General features: G+C 44.5%; 1 protein-coding gene across 3 annotated transcripts in view; it reads left to right on the top strand.

Moving 5' to 3' along the window:
* Window positions 1–21,512, top strand: part of NADK2 (NAD kinase 2, mitochondrial) — a 1,068,394-nt gene that overhangs the window by 293,402 nt on the left and 753,480 nt on the right. For all 3 annotated transcript variants that reach the window (XM_086960538.1, XM_086960539.1, XM_086960537.1), the window contains exons 4-5: window positions 11,684–11,765; window positions 12,106–12,189. In XM_086960538.1, the coding sequence (XP_086816664.1) occupies window positions 11,684–11,765; window positions 12,106–12,189 (166 nt within the window). The remainder of the gene's footprint in view (window positions 1–11,683; window positions 11,766–12,105; window positions 12,190–21,512) is intronic.

Genomic DNA, 21,512 nt, shown 5'->3' with positions numbered 1-21,512 from the left:
CAGTGAATGTGTGAGTGGCTGTATGGATCATTGTGAACATGTATCAGGGATTGTATAAGAGAGCAAATATGTGTTAGTATATGTTTGAATGAGTAAGGTGTGTATAACTGTATAGTTGAGAAAATGGAGGTGTGATTGATTCTTTGCATGACTGACTAGGTGTGTGAGTAACTCCATGGATAAGTGACAGTCTGTGAGTGTCTGTTTACACTGATTGTATCTAAGGTTATATTAGAGTCTGAAGATGTTCATTGTATTATCACATAAATGATATCATCAGTGATGTGATCAGTAATGTCAAATGAGATGTCATCAGTGATGTCATCAGTGATATCATTTAAGATGTCATCAGTGATGTCATCAGTGATGTCATTTGAGATGTCATCAGTGATGTCACTGACCATGTCATGAATGATGTAATATGTGACATCATCAGCAGTGGATTGCGGGTGCGCGATATATAGTTATTGCATCTAACTATATATGCGAATTTCTATGGTTTTGTGCGAGTAAAATAAGGTTTTGTAAATGCTAATCCCTAACTATATATGGCCTAAAACCTATGGTTTTTTCAGTAAATTTCAATGGTTTTTTAATAGCAAATATCAAAAGCTGTCAAATGTGAAGTACGTGATAGGTAAAAAAAAAATCGTATTTATGCACGCTGATGTACTTTGAATGCTGCCCCCCCCTCCCCCCCTCGCTTTTCTCTTAGCAGTACTCTCTCTTTGCAGATAGTGAAGGGTAGTTAACGCAGGCCTTTGCCCCCGTTCTAATCCGTCGTGTCTGCTTCTCTCTCCATTTGATTGATTGTTATCCAAGCATTTACTGTTTTAGAATTGGTTCTCTTTGGTTCATTCTCTATTTACAAACAAGCACAGAGTCGCAATACTCTGTTTAGTCTTTGCAGATAGTGAAAAATCGTTTTAAAAAACAAAAGTAATCGAGCAAAATCAGTAGGCCACTAATGGGATCTCTTTTTGACCTAGCTAAAATAGAAACTTTAAGAACAACCCCTCATGAGAAATACGAAACTAGTGAGATGAACTGAGCTCCACACGATGATGGCTGCAAGACAGCTCGGCTCCGCCACCCACCCCACCCAAAATAACGACGAACCCTATGCAAATATTATAAATATATACAACACACCAGCAAAGTAACAGGGTAAAACATTTTATTAAATAACTATTTACATAACTATTTTATACTTTTAGTTGCCCGATCCGGCTAGCTCAATCGATCGAGCATGAGACTCATGCACTCTGATCTCCTTGGCCTCAGTCAAGCATCAATAGTAAAATTTTAATACATGAGTGTTCGTTCATGGTTTTGGTCCCCGAGTTGCTTCGATGTCACTGCCTTGCACAAATGGCATAAGTCCTGGATGTTGGGTGCAATACTTCAGAGTTCTGAGCAGCGCTTGTAACACTGTCTAAACCTTATTTGCACCTGCTGCAGCTTCACTATTCTCAAAGTAAGTGGGGGCCGTTTGTGGACCTGACTGCATTTGAAAACAATGTGATACGGTACCTCCCTAAACCGCTTGACGGAGGCCCCCGAGGGGCGGTGTGATGGCACAGACTCAGAGAAGACGCTTGGCTCCGACCCCCTCCCCAAGTCTTATAGCCCTGGTGTAGCCTGAGATCGCACCCGACATAGGCAGCCGGCTCCCGGGGTCAAGCTGTCTTTGACGTTTTGTAGCCTTTCGAATTCTATCCTTAGACGGCATAGTCTAATTCCCAAATAATCTGCAGTTGAATCTGTGGTGAAATATAATAAAAAATGTTATTAACCACTATTACCAAACAGTAAATCAATAACAGTAAGAACTAGATTCGACAATGCTATAAAAAAAAAAAGTATGCACAAGGGTGCAGGGGGTATCACTTTGACACCCTCTGACACCCTCAAAACAGGCACAGGTGCCATGTGGCAAGCAAACCAGCCCTAAGGGCAGGTCTGCCTTTCACATGACATAGGTGTGCGAGCACACATGTGCATGCACACCGGAATCGGTATTTTACCATGAAGTTTGATTTCATGCTAAAATACCGATTCGTTAAGGCATTTGGGACTCCGAAGACTCCCCCCTACATAACAAATTAACAATCGGTAAAATTACCGATTCGGTATTTTACCGAACAAATAATTTTTCCGATTCTGTAAATGTAGATTTACCTACACGTGGCCTTGGATTTAAGCCCCTACATACCGATTTGCCATTTAACGATCGGAAACGGCCGAAAACGGCCGTAACCGGTCGGTAAATGGCCTGAAACGACCACCTACATCTGGCCCTAAGTGTGCATGCATTTGATTTCAAACAAAGTTTTAAAACATTTTATGTAAAACAATAATACACCTAGGGCCAGATGTAGGTAAATCACATTTACCGATTTTGAAATACCGAATATTACCGATTCGGTATTTCAAAATCGGTAAATGGGATGTAAGTACCAACATCTGATTTATTACCGATTCCTTAAAAATTCGGTATTTACCGATTCGGTAAATACCGAATCGGTATTTGCTATTGAATCCTATGGGCCTTGAAGCCCATAGGATTCAATTCAAATACCAATTCAGTATTTATCGAATCAGTAAATACCAAATTTGTCAAGGGTGCAGGGGGTATCACTTTGACACCATCTAGCACCCCCAAAACGGGCATGTGTGCAATGTGGCACACAGACATGCCCTAAGGAAAGGACACGTCTGTCTGTCACATGGCATATGTGTACATGCACAGATGTGCATGTACACAGGAATCGGTATTTTACCATGGATTTGTATTCCATGGTAAAATACCGATTCTGTAAGCCATGTGCCAATGGAAAATTGGCTACCCACATTTCAATCTTGCATTTTCGGTAAAATTACCGAATCGGTAAAATTACCGATTCGGTAAAATTACCGAAAACGCAACATTTAAGGGCAAATTAATTAATTTTACACATGGGGGCGTATTTACAAGGGCCTTACACTACAAGGAAAATGACTTCAAATGACCAGACACACATGGGGACGTATTTGCAAGGCCCTTGAACCCGGGGGAAGTGACTTGAAATTGCTAAGCACACATAGGAGAGTATCTACAATGCCCGTGCAACACTTATGCATCATTTTTTACATGTACACCGTAACATTAACAACACAATTACATCATATATCTGTTCCGCAAAAGCGACACATTGCAGGAGTCACATCATTTTACCATCAAAAACAATTTCACCAATACCTTAACCTCTTGGCTGCTAATGACAAGGGTAACTCGTCATGAACTTTCCATTCATTTCAATGGAAAAATAATGTAAATCTTAATGGTGCCTTAGCACTGAAGTGGTTAAGAAACATGGAAGTGGTGAAAAAAGCCAAGCTTGAGGTTACGGCAGCCACGAGGTAGCTAGGCTCCGCCACCCCCCACTGCTCCAAGCATGTCTGTCCCACCGCCCGCCACGCCCATTAACGGTAACATGAAATAGATACAAATCAGCAGATACCTACCCCCATTCTGGAAACTCCCGAAGTGCAACAGGACCACGGTTACGCCCATCCGGAAGATGAGGCCTCGACACGTGCAGGGCGGGGCCCGGCTAACCGCCATCAGCCGTGGGGTGGATGGCCCAAAATGTACTGGTCTCCCGATTCCCTTCTTCTGCCGCCTTGCAGGCCACGGGGGGGATATCTTGCCTCTGCCTCCGACCCCCCCCCCCCTTATCGTCTGGTCCGGACATCACGGATATCAACGCCAGGTGTCGGCGTGGGGTGCGCTGGGAGGGAGAAGCGGCGCGAACGAGCCTCTCCCACCCCCACAGGTGGGGGCCCCTCAGCTGCACCCCCAACGCTCCACTCACCCAACAAAAGGGTTCCTCCACTCTTGCGATGCAATGATGCTCCGCTCACCCAGCGGGGGTCTCGTTCACTGTTGCGGTGCAACGACGCTTCTAGTTTCCTGCGTCCAGAAACCTTCTCCTCAACTTTGAAGATTCTATAAGAGCCACGGGGGCCCCCGACCCCCGATGGGGAATGACTGCCATGATCACCCACGGAACGACCACGACGTAGCCGCGGGACGTCGGCGCGCTCATGCCGGCGCCGGCCTCAGTCTTGAAATCACCAAAATCCTGCAAGACTACCAACTTGATCAGTTCCGGTGGGACACCAGTATGACCCGGTAGGAGAGATTGTTTCCTCCCACCCCACTTTCACTGATGGTTCATTTCACCAGTCCCCTCTGCTACCCTTCAACGAAAACTTTTGGACTGCCGAAAGAGGTCTCGGTCCAACCACGAGTTGGTGGAGACATTTTGACTGTACTTGGACCTTCCTGACCTCACCCAAAATGGCGCCGGTACAAATGAAACTCAAACTCCTTGTTGTGCCCCGATTGCTCAGCCTTGAAATCATGAGATATGTATGCAGTTTTTAGCACATGAATTGATATGGGATAAGACTGATTATATGTTCGGACAATGAATTGATCCAGGATGGGTATTGATTATACGTTCGAACAATGAATTGACATGGGATGGGTACTGATTACACGTTCGAACAATGAAATGATATTAACTTCTAATGCATCATTGATTACTATAATAATAATAATAATACTGATTCTTGTAAAGCGCGAACAGCTACCTCGCGAGGAGGTGTCCCGGCGCTGAAAAGAAACCGCAGCAGCAGAGAGGGATGCAGGGAGAGGTACTAGGCTTTCTGTCCAAAGAGCCAAGTCTTTAGGAGTTTCCTAAGGATGGCTTCTGATGGGGCAGATTGGATGGCAGGGGGGAGGGAGTTCCAAAGCTTCGCAGTGCCTACTGAGAAAGATCTACCTCCGAGTCTCGCTCTTCTCGCTCGAGGTACAGCCAGTAGGGTCTGCGAGTTTGATCTCAGGTGTCTCTCTTGATGGTAGCGGGGGAGTCGGAGTTTCAGATAATTGGGACAAGTCCCTTTTTGTGCTCTGTAAGCTAGGGTGAGCGCCTTGAATTTTACTCTGCTTGTCACTGGAAGCCAGTGCAGCTCGTGAAGATGCGGAGAGATATGATGTTTAAAAGGCACGTGTTTTATCAATCTCGCAGCCGCATTCTGCACGCTCTGCAGGCGTTGTCAGATATTTTGGGAGGCCAAGATAGAGGCCGTTCGAATAATCCAGTCTGGATGTGACTGTCGCATGGACCACCGATTTACGACAGTCAGTTGGTAGAAGAGAGAGAAATTTTCGGAGGTTGCGGAGTTTAAAGTGGCAGCTAGAGGTGACTTGTTGTATGTGAGAGGAGAAGGAAAGCGTCTCGTCCCACCATACACCCAGATTTTTTGCCTTGGTGCCAGGGGTGGGAGCAGGACCCATTTCGGTGGGCCACCAGAGGTCAGGGGAGGGTGGAGTACTTTTCCCAAAGAATAGTACCTCGGTTTTGCTAGCATTCAATTTTAGCTTGTTAGTGTTCATCCATCTGGCTACGTCACTAAGACAGCCTTTTATTTTGCTGAACGCTGCTTCTGACACCTCAATGTATGGGTAGACTAGTTGCGTATCATCCGCATACGAAATCGCCTTGACCCCCCATTTGGCGATTAAGGTAAAAAGTGGGGCCAGATAAACATTGAAAAGTAGCGGGCTGAGGGCGGACCCTTGCGGGACACCACACCACAGCCGTTTGGGTTCAGAGGAAAAAGCGCCCAGAGCTACTTTCTGAGAGCGGTTCGTAAGGTAGGAGTGCAACCAGCTCAGTGCCTTGTCCTCTAAGCCAATATCCTTCAATCTGAGCAGCAATCTACCGTGATCCACAGTATCGAAGGCGGCAGATAGATCCAGGAGCACCAGCATGGCCGATGCTCCTGAATCCAGCGACCACCTGATTGACTCAGCCACCTCAATGAGGGCAGTTTCAGTGCTGAAGCCGGCCCTGAAACCAGACTGTGTTTCATGTAGTATGCCACTTTTTTCGATGAAACCATTGAGTTGGCGTTGGATAAGTTTTTCCAGCATTTTTCCTGGGGCTGCTAGTAGGGAGATGGGGCGGAGATTGCTCAGATCATCGGGGGCGCCATTGGGTTTTTTTTTCAATGGGAGAAGAGTGGCATGTTTCCAGCGGTCGGGGAACGTGCCAGTCTCGATGGACATGTTCCAGATGTGAAGGAGTGGCCCTACCGTGGCATCCGACATCATTTTCCACAGTTTGGGGGGGCAGGGGTCATCAGGAGCACCTGATTTGCATTTGTGTAGTTCTTTCAATGCATCCTCGTGGGTGATTGGGAGGAACCGAGTTAAGGGAGGGGTAGGCATCACAATGATATCGTGGTCTGCCATAATTGTTGGCTCGGAGGGGGTGAAGGAGTCATAGACCTTCAGGATTTTTTTGTCGAAAAAATCTGAGATATCCTCACAGAGTTTGCTAGAGGGAATAATTTCTGTTTCGATGGCCTTGGGTTTGAAGAAGGACTGAACTATTTTAAAAATTTCTTTGCTCGGTTGTTCCGCTTGTTGAATAGAGGATACAAAGAACAGTTTTTTTGCTTTTTTTATGGAGTGATGAAGGCTGTGCAGGGCTTTTTTATAGCAGTTTTTTGCAGGTTCGGAGTAGCTAGCCCGCCACTGACGTTCTAGTCTTTTGCATTTGCTTTTTTCAGCTATCAGTTCTGCAGAGAACCAGGGGGCAGACGGGGATTCTCTTCGTGAAGTGGCTATTTTGGGCGGAGCAATAGAGTCTACTGTGCTGCTAATCCAGTGATTCAGTAGTATTGCATCAGAGTTCACATCTGCTGATAGTAAAGGGGGGGCAGCTGCGAGCGCGGGACAGAGGGTCTCGGTGGATAAGTTATCCCAGTTTCTTCGTACATACGTGCGTTTTCCTGTAGTTCGAGAGCAAGTAGGGAAAGAGATTAGGAAGGGGACGAGGAAATGATCTGTCCATAGAAGTGGCAGCGGGGGTTTAGTTGTGGTATCCGGAATGTTAGAGAAAATGAGGTCCAGCATATGGCCTGCCTGGTGCGTGGTACCGGAGGTGATAAGGGCTAGATTTGCTGATTGAAGTGTGTTAATAAGTTGGGAAGCCAAAAGACAGTCAGATCTGTCTGCATGAACGTTGAAGTCACCGACTACTATATAGTGTTGGTGAGAGAGAGTGTTTTGGACTATGAAGTCCATAAGGTCATGGGTATGGGCCGGAGAACAGTCCGGGGGTCTATATATTATCAGGCCAGCTAGGGACGTTTGAGGGTTGATTTGGAGGCAGAAGTGTAGCCCCTCTATGCCGGCGAGGGTGGTAGGAGTGGAAGAGGATAAGGTGTATTTATCTTTAAAGATAATAGCCACTCCGCCACCTCTTCTGTTCTTCTCTCTATTGGAGAGACTTAAAGTGAAACCGAGCGGAACGGCTAGAGCAATGGAGGCAAGGTTTTCTTCGTTGAGCCACGTTTCGGTGAGAAATAGGGCGTCCCACTCTGAGTCAGCTAGCAGCAGATAGATATCATCTGCATGTTTAGGAAGGGATCTGCAGTTCAGAAGCCCAGCTTTAAAGGGGGAGGTGGGAGTGTTGGCTGAGCGATAGTTCAATGTTTTTGGGTAGGAATTAGCAGAGACTGAAACGTCACACAGAGGCTTTTTGCACCGTGAGCAGGAGGGGGGTAGGTCCGGGGCGGAAAGGTCGAGCCTGGGAGCCTGACAATGGTTGCCAGGGTTAAGTGCTAGAAGTTCGCTTCTAGACCAGACTATCCTTCTTGTGTGGGGCTGGTCACTGGCAGCGTGGCCGGCGCCGGGCGTGGTCCGGTCGCGGACGGGCGCAGACGGGCTTGCCTTCGGCGCGCAAACGGCGCTCCCGCTGCGCTCGTCCGCTGCGCTTCCTAGGTAGACACATTTTTATAGAAGGAAGGGGGTGTTGCCAGATGGGGTGGGCGTGAGCCCAATGGATTCCCCTCAGCTGGCGTCAATGAGGGTGTGTTCCCCTCGTCAGCGCTGAGATCCGCTGAGCAGGAGAAAGGCAGGTTGTTTTAAAATTACACAGTATTAGTCACACGTAAAGTTTAAAACAGTTAAAAGTCAAGACAAAGTTTCTCCCGGCTTACCCGGATTACTGTATTTATTATTGAAGGTTCGAATTGTCGACACTTTTGGTACTTGCTCACAATGAATTATCGATATGATTTTGTTGCACTTGTCGCACTTTTTACTATGAAATCAACGACCACTGACTCTCTGTTATGTTTTCCACAAATAAATACCCAACCCCCCATTTACAGTTCCAGCCTGCTCCGTGGCCGGCCCACGGGGTTGTAAGCCTGTATTTGGGCACCAACATTTTTATTAAAGGTTTTTGAAAAAGCAAACGTAGTTGTAACGCGTAGATTGGTAAGTTTCGAAGAAATGGCCACTGTTTCCGATTTTTATTTATTTATTTATTTATTTTTTTTTAAAGCAGGAGAAATGAAGCAGCTCAATTAGTTAAGGGTTAAAAAGTATAGTACGCAGAAACATTGAAAATATGAATGGTCCAGGTTTGTTGTGTGTTTTTCATTTTTCTACAGCATAAAGCAATCGATAAAGATCCTGGTATTTAGCCTCTACTTTATATGCTACCTGTATCAGGGAAGTTGTTTTAAATGCCCCTAAGCCACCCCCGAACGAATGTCACCTGGCCCCCCTAGTATGAACGAAAACGACCCCGTACCACTGTAGGTTATCTCTCTTCCTCAAAAATGACAAAAATTACTTTCTAGGACGTTTTGGACATTGATGATTTTCATATGATCTATTTATTAAAGTAATACTCATCTCTCCGCATGAAATTAATTTTCCACATGCTACACAAGTCAATCTCATCTGCCTAAAGTTCTTTTACAGATTTGGGACCGTTTCCCTTGCCTCTGACTCACTTATTGCTAAGTCATTGGTGGATGTTTTTGCCGGTTGGGGATTATCCACCAAATCTCGAAGTTGTGCTTTAGAATAATTAAGAGAGTGCCACCTCTCCATGTGCCGATGCATGGTATGATTACCATAGCTATATTTTTTTTCGGTCCCTCTCGAGAGTTTTTTTTTTTTGCAGATGAGGCAGGTAACGAACCTGGCATTAACTTTCTTTTCATGAGAAGGAAAAGAAAAAAATTGCCAGATAAAATTCACTTTCACATGGGACGTTCTTGGCATTTCTTTCAGAAACTTTTACATCACTGTCATTTCTTTGTCTATTCTGGTTAAAGCAATGTCATGTAAATAGTTGTTTAAAAAGTTTTTTTTAACGTGTTTACTTTGTTGGAGCGTTGTATATATTTATAAGTTATTAAAGTGTTATAATCCTACAACTTTGTTGGAGTGCTATATATTTTTAATGTGACACATAATTGTGAAGACTTTGATGTACAAAAAGGCATCCCTGGAATCTTCAGCTTCAGGCTCGGACCCACACACCCTCACAGTGAGAATCCCCTCCCCAAGCACAATACAGGATGGTTATCAGATAGTAGGAACGCGTGTGGTGTGACGGATCTCATCGGGTGGGGGCCTTGATCTACTGTAACTCCTTTGAAGAGGGGTGATTCTCTACAGCTGGGGCCATAAACTACATCTGCAGGGCTAAGTGATAGCCTGGGACCGGCCTGGACAATCGGACACAGAGGAAGAGGAGTGTCAGAGGGTGCGGTAGTGAATAGGGTGAAAGGGAGGTGTCGGGCGGGCACATGGTGTGATTCTCAGGGAAGAGCAGCGCAAATGGGGGGAGGTTTATGGCCCATGCATGAGAGAGGGAGCGGGGGTGACCAGTGCGTGGGGGAGATGCTTGCGAGGGTGGGGAGCCATGCTGAGGATCGGCGGCGTGCAGAGAGTGGGTCTGGTCAAGGCATCTAAAATGGCTGCCGTGCTCAACAAAAGTGTGGCATTGCAAAAAAGGCAAGATGGCGCAGACAATGTTTATCAATAAGGATTAATTTATAACAATTATTTTTAACAAAATATTTAATCGCAGTGACAAAATGGCGGTCAACAGTTCCTGATTTCCATCGAATCGAACGTTAACAGACGTCACGCAGCAAAAAAAAAAAAAACGCTCACGAATAGTGCAGATGGGAGGAGGTTTCTGGCCCATGCATGAGAGAGAGAGCGGGGGTGACCAGTGCGTGGGGGAGATGCTTGCGAGGATGGGGAGCCATGCTGAGGATCGGCGGCGTGCAGAGAGTGGGTCTGGTCAAGGGATCTAAAATGGCTGCCGTGCTCAACAAAAGTGTGGCATTGCAGAAAAGGCAAGATGGCGCAGACAATGTTTATCAATAAGGATTAATTTATAACAATTATTTTTAACAAAATATTTACTCGCAGTGACAAAATGGCGGTCAACACTTCCTGATTTCCATCGAATCGAACGTTAACAGACGTCACGCAGCAACAAAAAAAACGCTCACGCACAGCCGCTGGAAGACATGTAACAACATATATGAGCCTCCTCAGCCACCCTCAGAAAACATAAGGGGTCAGGATACGTCTCCCGTACCCCCTTATACCTAGTAATTTAATTAAATCGAAACACAAAATGGCGAATTCACGTTTCGCTACCAGTTTGCGACCCGGTTTGCGAACCGAGAAGCGCTTCTACCGCGAAAAATCAAATGTTTAATTTTTGCCCCACGGGACCCTTTAATAACCCCAACATCATTCCTAGGGGGTCAAGAAGGATCTACCTTGCCCCCTTTCATTAAATTCCCCCTTCGTTTTTCTCCTCCTCTTGTCTCTCGATCCTACCGAGAGACAAGATGGCGGCCGCACCGGACTGTTTAGAATGTTGACAGACACCGGAGAGCCAATCAGCTTCGCTACGCAAAGCTCCGTTACGCGAAAAGTACGCGATCTGGTGCGCTATCTGGGACGCTGTCACAGATATTTCTGTTTTTTTAAACGTTAATTTCTCAAAATCCACTGGAGCACATATATTGAGACCCAGCAAAGGCACATCGGGCTAACAGTCCCTATAATTTTGCCAAGTTTCGTGTAAATCCATTCAGCCGTTCGAGCTAAAAGTGAGGCCAAAGGCCCTATGGAAAAATGAATGGGAAAAACGTATTTTGGGTCCCCCCTTTTTTCTCGGCCCCCCCCTTGACGGAACCCCCCCAAATTTTCAGGGGCTGCTCAGAAACAAAATGTGCCATTTTCCTGAAAATTTCAGCCGATTCTCCGTCCACAAACGCCAAAGTTATTAGACATAGAATTTTCAAAAGTTCCATAGAGAAAAAATCCTAACTATATATACCTACTGGCGACCGCCAGTAGGTAATATATATATATATATATATCTCTCTGTTGGAACTGGTGTAACTGGTGTTCAGCTGTTATCCGCTCTGTTCCAGCACTGTACACAGTACCACCCTGTCATTTAGGAACTTAAGGTTTGCTCAAACTTGTGCTGTCACCCTCAATCAGTGTGAATGCAGTGCAGTCCAGAGTGTGTGCCATTAAAAGGGCAGAGCTGCAAATGCAAAACATGGACAATCACCATGTGTCTTTATAAATAATGAGGCAAAAGTTTGCCCTCTACTTGTAAATAGTTGAGCTTTAAGGTATTAGCCTTAAAGTCGAAAGATTTATCTGTGATTTTATGAAATTGTCTTCATTTTATTTCGCAACGAATTCTAAATGAGTATTTCTTTGCTTGATTTAAGAGATAAACATAGTATTGATATAAATATGTCTGTTTTATTTTAGGTGACGGTACCATGCTACTTGCTGCCAGCAAGGTGTTGGACAGACTTAAACCAGTTATTGGTGTAAACACAGACCCAGAAAGGTAGAAAATCAAACCTGCATTCAGGAGATGGAAAGTAAAACAGTTATTTACTGTTAATGGTTTTATTTATATTTACAGTGGCTTGATCGTGAATACATTTTTTATTAAATCATTTTCTGAAGTGTTAATGAATAGCTTTTGTGTATTAGGAAGTCCATCTTTTTGTGTCAAAAATGTGTCAGGCACTGTTTACAAAAAAAACTGTTTACAAAAAAATGTGTCAGGCAACTTGATTCTTCTATAATTCTGACTTAAGAGGACTCATTAAAGTAAACTGGTCCTGAAAATAATAAACACATGCACCAATTTCTTTTTTTCTGTATTACTTTTCTGAAAAAAGGTCCGAAGGCCATCTGTGTCTTCCTGTGAGGTACACATACTCATTTCCAGAAGCACTGCAGAAACTTTACCGTGGTGAGTTCAGGTAAGCTACTGTTAGTAAACATTTTTGCCTAACAATCAATTCAAGACCAAAAGTTAATAACACTGGCAGTGCTATTGAGAAGAAAATATCATTAGTTTGTTGACTCTGTGAGAGTGTTGAGAATGTTATTAGTGCTGTTGAATATTCTTAGAAACTAATATGTGTTAATAGTGTAAATATCTGAAGTAATTACACCAAATGATCGAGCCCAACAAATGTATAGGTGGTTTGAGCGTTAAGAGTGGTGCTGTCCTCCAGAGATCGTTTTGACAAAAATACCAAAGGTTCTGGAGAGGCACACATGAAAATAGCCTATATCTGATACTGACATTTCAGAAATTATAGGTATTCAATTTCACATACCCTCTCATTTGTCTATAATTGTTTTTTTTATGCTGCCCCATCAAAATATTATTTATTGTTTATGGCTAATCTTTCTGGTTTTCATTTTAAATCTATTGTGGCCCGAAATCTTATAACGCTGGACAGCAGAAATAGACCTGATTTAAATGCTCATACAGTTCTGCTGTTGCTCAGGGTGCATAAACCTTACAGGCTCTTGTTGTGAACAGCAGTAGTGATTTCACAAACTATTTACCAATATAAATAATACAATGCGTGCTGATATAATAGCAAGCCATTGCTGGAACCAAGGAAACAACATCCACAGTGAATCACAGCATGAATCATCACTCGCTTTTCTGGTTTAAAAAAAATTTGAATGTCATTTTGTTATAAGAAATCAGCGTCTAGGTTTATGACATTTCATACATTTTGCTACCAAGGTCCTGATTGAAATTTGTGAGGAGAATTCCTAGTTGGAATTCCACTCTGCCTAATGATCAGGACGCCAGACCAAATTTCACTAGCTGGCTTCTTTGGGAAAGAGTTGTATTGCAGCCTGACCAATTCTCCAGCCCCCACCGACCCTCAATCAAGCTTGGGAGCAGCATGTAATGCTCCCCCCTGCCAAGTGACCTAGACCTCTTCCTTCAGCCTCCATCCGCAATCCTTGCCCCCTCTCCCACCAAGCTTTGTGGTGTGGCTGTAAAAGACATATTGTGGTTTTCCAAGAAAATACAGGGGCTTAGAGCCCATCCATTGCTTACCATCAGTTCGCTTTTACTCATTTGCATACTTCTGTTCGTGTCCCATCTTTCATCTTGTGTTTGTCCTTCCCATGGGGCATAGCCTCTTTATCATCTCTTTTCTTTTTGGTTAAGCACTCCCCATGAATGCGCATGTTTTCCAGCTGTCTCCCTTCTTCCCACTGCATCCTTTTTGCTCACTGTCACCCGTGTGTGTCACCTTGCCATCCTCCATATCGCACTTACTCTTTTGTCCTTTCCCTGTTGTTTTCTCGCATGCATGCTTCTCCCCCCTCCGCTCCACGTTTCTATTGCCCATTGCTTCTCTTCCCCACTTCACCCGCTATGTTGCTTCCGTCCCTCCTACCCCCAGTGTTGCCCCACCCAAGCCCTTGGTGTTGCTCACCTTTACCAGCATTTAAAAAAAAATTGGGTTTGCTAGTAAATACTTAATCAGTATTTGGAAGGAGCATGTAAACAGTGTAATTTCCAAATACTTGTTCCTTTAGCTATGTATTCATTTTTTGCGATGGAAATCCAGTCGTAGAGTATTATTATTTTGCCACCAAGTCAAAGGAGTTAGTAACCATTCAAAAATAGAAAGTGGTGCCCAAGGGACACCTTCCATTGTGAATGTGGACAAAACATTTGAGGAGAAGGCAGTGATCCATGGGACCACTGCTTGATCCTAAAAAAATTGTTCTACATTTTATTTTTTAAGCGCATCCCATGGGGCGGAGGTGGATGGGGAGATTGCTTTATTTAAAAGCAATAACAAACATACTGGGCTGCTGACTCCCACCAAGCCACCATGCATGTGACTCAAGCCTTTTTTAGTGGACCACCAATGTGTGACCTAACTCCTGCATGTTAATAAGGCAGGTCAAATTGCAACCTCTTAAGATTTGGTATTTGCACACCGACCTCTACCAAATGCATTGTTATTTTACGAGCGTTTGGTAGATGGATGTGCGCAATTGCAAATTGCGAATAGTTTTTGTTTGTAATTTACGATTTCCTATTTGGAATAGTAGTACAGGAGGGACCATTTGTCTAATCAAGAGAACTCTTTTATGTTTGTTGAATTTCAGATAGTCTCCAAATGTATGCATCATCTTGTATTATAAGCTCATGTTTGCAACCACTACTGGTGAATAAGTTTTAGTACTTTCCGAATAAGAGATAGTGATTTATTATTCGCAATTTATGATTACTTATTTGGAATATTAATACATGAGGCGCCATGCCTAATTGAAAGAGGTCTTTTATGTTTGTGTTTCGAATTGTCTCCAAATGTATGCATCAATTTGAATTATATGCCTGTGTTTATGGAGTATCCTTTTTTATGTATCCAGGTTACTTTATAGAGGGCTATTAATTTTATTTTGAACTTATTTTCAGATTCCATAATTTATATATTTTTTAATGTATTTATCCGCAGGTCTTCTCTTTCATGCAACATTGATGTTTTATATGCTCTTTTGATAATTTTGCCTGGTTTATCTCTTTTTAAAAATCTGTTTAATGAAATGTGCGAGATTTATGCTCCTTATTTTTCTGAATAATTTCTTGTAATTTGAAGTAACTCGGCGTTCTCCAATATTAAATCTTTTATATATTCACATGCTTGAACAATTCTCCGTCGTTAGGCTAGGAATCCCTGGTACATTAAAACAGCAGTATACAGTGTAAAATATACAGTATACATTAAACAGTGTAAAATCATTGTTTATTTAGTAGCATGTCCACCTCATTAGAAAGAATCCAAACTTCAGCCAATGAGGCGGAAGCTTTAGCTCTCCTTTGCCCACTAGAGGCCACAATTGCTCCTATTTCGAATACACGTTATGTGTAGGAGTCCCCTGAAAAAGCTCTGCTCTAAACTTTCGGTGAACCTTAAATTTGTAACTTTCTTGATCTGCCCTGGTTTTTAACCTATTTACAAAAAGGGGTGGTGAGGGACAGAGTCTCTGAATTAAACAGAAAGCTCTCACCCAGTCAAAAGATCTGGGCTAGATCCAACACCGTTTTTTAGCTCACTGCACCATCCCAGTTTCAGAACCTGACTGTATGCAAATTAGTCTGTTCCTGTCCCAGTGCATGATGGGAACAGGACAAACCAAACTACAGAAACCAATTCTTACACTGGGAAGGAAACAAGCTCCCGGGGTGTGGCAGGGTATACTCAGACATGAGTCCCTTTCTCACTGCTCCATCAGGATTCAAGCAAGCCGGGCCGAAGAGGCTGAAATGCCAGAAACCGGTCCCCGGTAGCTTGTCTCCTTTCTGGTAAAGAATTGGCTTGGTAGTTTAGTCTGCCCTGTTCCCATGATGCACTGGGCCAGGGACAGACTGATTTGCATATAGCCAGGTTCTGAGCTGGGATGGGGCAGTGAGATAAATAACGGTGATGGATCAAGCCCTGATCTTTGGACTGGGTAAGAGTGGTCTGCTCAATTCAGACACTCTGTTCATCACCACCCCCTTTTGTAAACTGGTTTTTAACCTGCCCTATTTTCAGCATTGAATTACTGTGAATTATTTTAAGGGGAAATTGTATAAAACTCTAAGCCAGAGTGACCTACTTCCTAGACCGAGACTAGAAATCTATTTTCAAGGCTTGGACATCGCATGGTCTTAAAAAAATTTACCTTGATGACCATCATTTTAAGTGTATTTATTGCCTTCATCCAAATCGTAAGGCATCCAGATGTGACATTTGTAGAGGTTTTTCAACTAAGACTCTTAAGGACCGAGAAAGGAGGTTGGCATCATATCTCTTGGTTACAGTGAATTTTCATCCTTCTAAAGGAGATAGCCCCTCTTCAGAAGAATCTGTGAATTGTGCCTCCAAGCACTTTCACAAAGGCAGCGCAAAAGAGACTTATTTAGTTTTGTGAATTGGACTTGTTTGGAACAGCGCTTGCAGCCACCCCTTTTGTCACTGAACAAGGAAAAAATGCATCTAGGGAGCATACAGAGTATCATCCCCTGAAGTAGAAGCAAAATCTTCAAAATTTTAAAGCTCATCTTCGTCTGAGATAGTCGACAGAGACCTTCAGCGTTGACGGCGATAACTCTGATGCTGATCCCATCAACGATGGAACCTGCAAAGCTGCTGTCGATGACATCGGTTCTGTTGACAACATCGGTTATGTTGACAACCATACCATCAACAATGACACCATCAAAGAATACAATTTTGAGATCTCTTCTTTAACCTTTGAAGGTATCAACATTGCCACCAGCTCAGATTTTACAATCTGATCAGGAAGGGAAGGTAAGCGACTGTGTTTCACAAACTGCATATAGCCCAACGCAACTAAATGTGAAGTAGGTCCCACATTTTAGAGAGTACAGAGAGGAAAAATACTATTATTCAGACTGTGATTTTCAATAGGATTATATTCCTTACATACCGGTTAGGCATCACAGACCGCCTGTATTAGTCCAATTGCCTGTGGCCTTCTTATCTACAGTACAGCAGGTGATGAAATCTTTTCAGAAGTTAGTACCACAAAAGCCAGTTAACAATCCACAGATTGGGTGGCTAATTCTTTACCAGTTAATCTTCCTCAACAGCAGTTTATACTACCTCCTCCACCACCACCTCCAAGAGAATCACCCTGAGTCTTGCAGAAGCCACATGTTCTACCCACGATTTAAGAAATGGGGGACGGTGACTCTTATCTATCTATATATTCTGATGAAGAAGGTGAACTTCCACAAAATGTTGGTGGACAAGATGATATGGCAGTCGATATCCTGATCAACAAATGGTCTCTGTTACCAGATTCCTGAGAGCCTTGCTAGTTACTATAAACCATACACATCACTCAATGGGTCGGTCATGGAGAATTTATACTAGGCAGAAAAGGAGAAATTGCTCCTTTTCTAGGTGTCCCCTCACTCACCAGGGTTGCCCCATGGTGACCTGCTTCATCATTGGGGCCATCCCAGTCCTCTAAGGGCTGGGGCGTGCTACGACTTGCGAGTTACGTAGGAGCACTTTCAAAAGACTATGTGTGGTGCATATGTAATTGTGGAGTGGAGTACGTGATGTATTTAAAAATACCTGCCCAGTAGGTTTACAATAAACTTTATTCTTGCCTCTAGGTGGTAGTATTAAAAACAGGGTGGAAAGATAGGGTGCCCTAAACGTAATGTCGTCATATCCTCCTATCGTCAACATGTTTCGTGCATACCCCAAGCACTTCTTCGGGACTACACAGGGACCAGCCCTGTGTTCGCCACTCCTTAGCTCTGTGATGAGTTATTTTTACAGAGTTATTTTGTCCCTCCGGTCAACATTCGGACCGGAGGGACACAAGTAGGTGCCTATAAGAGGGAGGTATCCTCAAAGCAAATTTGCTGGGATACTGAACCCCTCCGAGTCCATGGGGCACAGTTAGGTCCCATGACATGAACCACGTGTTTGGATTAAATACGTAGGTATTACTGCATGCACTAATTATAGTTTGCTGCAATTGAATTATCTTATTAAAAATAACTCATCACAGAGCTAAGGAGTGGCGAACACAGGGCTGGTCCCTGTGTAGTCGCGAAGAAGTGCTTGGGGTATGCGCGAAACATGTTGACGATAGGAGTTGATAGGTACACCTTGACACATTACGTTTAGGGCACCCTATCTTTCCACCCCGTTGTTTATACTACCACCTAGAGGCAAGAATAAAGTTTATTGTAAACCTACTGGGCAAGTATTTTTAAATACATCACGTAGTCCACTCCACAATTACATATGCACCACACATAGTCTTTTGAAAGTGCTCCTACGTAACTCGCAAGTCGTAGCACGCCCCAGCCCGTAGAGGACTGGGATGGCCCCAATGATGAAGCATGTCACCATGGGGCAACCCTGGTGAGTGAGGGGACACCTAGAAAAGGAGCAATTTCTCCTTTTCTGCCTAGTATAAACTCTCCTTGACCGACCCCATTGAGTGTTGTGTATGGTTTATAGTAACTAGCAAGGCTCTCAGGAATCTGGTAACAGAGACCATTTGTTGATTATAGTTTTTGGAGGGTGAGCCTTAGCTATTATTTTCCCTCTAACTCCCTCTCTTTAGTGTTGAGTCGATATCCTGATCCCATGGGAAGGTGATGATGCACTTGTTCCTCAAGATCAGACCGATATTTCCAGATTTTATAAATCCTTCTCTGTGATTTATTCGGGCGGCAAGACAGGTTCCCGCGATTGAGGCACGGGTTGTCCCCCTTTTTCGAAGTTGACATTCGTAGACCATTGAGGCTCAATCGGTCTTTTTTTAAAAAAAAAAAAAAAATTTATTCTTTTTATTGCATTTTAAACAAACAAAACATACAGTGGTCGTGTAAGCAAGCTACAAAGGCGCACAGTAGAGCACAGTGGGACTATCCGGTACAATCATGTGCAAGCGACAGGCATGCGATCGGTCGTTTTAAATAATCAATAACGATACCTGCTGAGAGGCGATAATTCGCTCCCTCCTTCACTAGGAGCCTATTGGCCCACCATTTCCTGTTGAATCAGCACCACAACTACTGTGGCGGCTTTTTGGTGCCGGTTCCCACTCCCATCACCAATCCCTGTCCTGAGGAAGACCCCACAGTAAGGTGCAATTAACCTACATCTACCAGGGGTCGAAACGTCTACTTTCTTATCTTCACCTATCCATCAACAACAGATTATTATTACTGTTTCGTTATATGGACTAGGTGTACAAATGTTTTTCCTATGTGGCTCAGTAAATATGCTTCTGTGATGTCAACTGTAAAAATTTTGCGATCACATTGAATCCCCAAATCTTTTTCACTATAACCCGATCCTCACAAAAACCACTCACCCACTCCCTCTCTTACCTTCCTTCGGGCACATTGTATTTACTCAGTGAAGAATTTTGTCATGCATATGTTTTAATGAGGATGTGATTAAATAACCTTTCTCTTTAATCAACTGTGTAATTGTGTTTTGACTCTAAATTAAGTACAAAGTATTGTCTGTGTTCTCTAAATGCGCTTACTGGGACCTTTTTCCCTGCAACATTGAATCCTTCGGTCCCAGTACTTTTGGGTTTACCCTTTTGTGTAATGATACAATATGGAGGACAGCAACAACAGCATTTTCTTGCTTCCAATGTGTCGTACAACCAGCAATCGGCTAGATGCAAGCCTTCAGCACAGGAAAAATCGCAATGACCATCTAGACAAAAGTGACGTTTCTCTTCCACCAGCCACCTCATCTCGACTTCAGTGTCTGCAGACCCATCATCTTTCTCCTTTTCTGAGCCAATGCCAAGCCATTACAAAGGACAAATGGGTACTAGACACCATACGTTTGGGCCACAACCTGGAATTTGTTTACAGCCTCCTCGGAATTTGCCCTCCAGGAGAATGCATCATTTTCCTTTGCTAAAGCAGGAAATCTCGATCTTGCTAGAAAAGGGGGCTATAGAAAAAGTTCCTTTCAGTCAACTGCTGCTGCACTTTTTAACTTGTGTGGTTTGAGATTTTAACTCGGCGCTGCTGGCATTGCGCTCGCATTAATTTACCCAGCTTCTAAAATCTTTAGCCTACCTTAGACATTGTCGCTCCTTAGGCCGGGGAACAGTTAGGCTCACTGGCACAATAATTGTATCTCACCCGCATTCGGCGGGACATAGGCAGCATTAGCGGGTCCGCCCGCCATCTTGGGTGGGTTCTGAGGCGAGAGGCACTTCGGACGCCATCTTGCGTAGGGAAGGGGCTCAGGAGGCGGACTTCCGCTCGGCGTAATATCATAAAAGGATGGACATACAGGCGCGCAGCGTCCGCGCGCAGCGGGCGCGACGTAGGCGCGCCGGAGGTAAGCCCGTTTGCGCCCGTTCGCGCAACGGGCGCGCTTAGGGCCGCCACCTCTGGCCCCTCGCATCTATCACGCATAGTCTACTCTCGGTCTGAATTATTGGAATGTAGACAGAGTCAGGCGCCCGTTAGTCGGCAGGCTAGTATTCCCAAACCTAGCTATATCTCCTGTGGACTGCTCAATGTTCGGTCCCTTTGTAAGCACCACACTGAGATTGCCTTCCTCATTGAGTCCGCGGGGCTTGATGTTCTATTCCTAACGGAAACTTGGACCCGGGAGGATTGTGAGGTCGAACTGGGCTTGGCCTGCCCTCCAGGCTTCAAAGTCAACCATACCCCTCGTGTGAAGAACCGGGGTGGTGGGATTGGTTTTATTTTTAGAGACACGCTAGCTCTCTCCCAGCTCAAGATTAGAGAGGTATCGGGCTTTGAGCTGATGGGGTTTGCTTTCAAAGGTCATGAGAAGACACTCTGCTCGGGAGTCTTGTGCTATCGTCCGCCGGGCAATGCACCCTCCCTCCCCGACTTCATTGACCTGATCTACGACCTCTCGAACACCCATTCTAAATTGCTGGTCCTAGGGGACTTTAATCTGTGGCCGGGTAGTCCACTGGACAGTGCCTTCTCCACTCTGTGCCAAGCCTGCAATGACATTCAGCTGCAACAGCTTGTCCGTTCTGCCACACATCGGAAGGGTCATGCCTTGGATCTTGTATTTGCAGACGCTCAACTAGTGACTGTGAATGACATCTTCTGTCAGTACTGGACGGATCAGTCACTGGTTGCTTTTTCCCTATACTTGGAGGATTACTCCTCGGTGGAGGCCGGGTCCAGACAGGCCAAGTTGGGCAGGCCCTGGTCCCGACTGTTAAAATCTGCGTCCTTGCCAAGCCTACTACCGGACAATTTTAGTCTGAGAGATTCGGCTGAGGAGAGCTATACCGCCTTATGCCGATCCATTTCGAACTCTTTGGACAAGGTGGCACCACTCCGCAGGTCTAGGAGTAGGCTGAATCGGGCTTGCCCCTGATACACGGATGACCTGCGGCAGTTAAAGCTGAGCTGTAAACGCGCCGAAAGGGCGTGGAGGAAGCAGTATTCTGATTCTTTGAAGGCCATCTTCAGACAGTCATTGCAGGAATACAAGGCACAGATCAAGGTGGCTAAGGCGTCCTATCTGGAAGCCACCTTGAATCAGGCTTCCAACAAGTCGCAAGCACTGTTCAAAATTGTCAGGGACCTGACCCATCCTTCATGCGCGGCCAATAATGTCCCTGCGTCGCAGGCTCTGTGCGACTCCCTGGCGAGTGCCTTCGAAGAGAAGATTGCTAAAATCATGGAAGCTTTACAGAGTCCAGCACCTACCCCCCCAGGTCTGGGAGTTCCGGACGGCTCGCC

Source organism: Lissotriton vulgaris, chromosome 3_1, assembly GCF_964263255.1.
Source record: "Lissotriton vulgaris chromosome 3_1, aLisVul1.2, whole genome shotgun sequence".
NCBI classification, from domain to species: domain Eukaryota; kingdom Metazoa; phylum Chordata; class Amphibia; order Caudata; family Salamandridae; genus Lissotriton; species Lissotriton vulgaris.
Note: the sequence above shows the minus strand (reverse complement) of the source record. Positions and strands in the feature narration are given on the sequence as shown.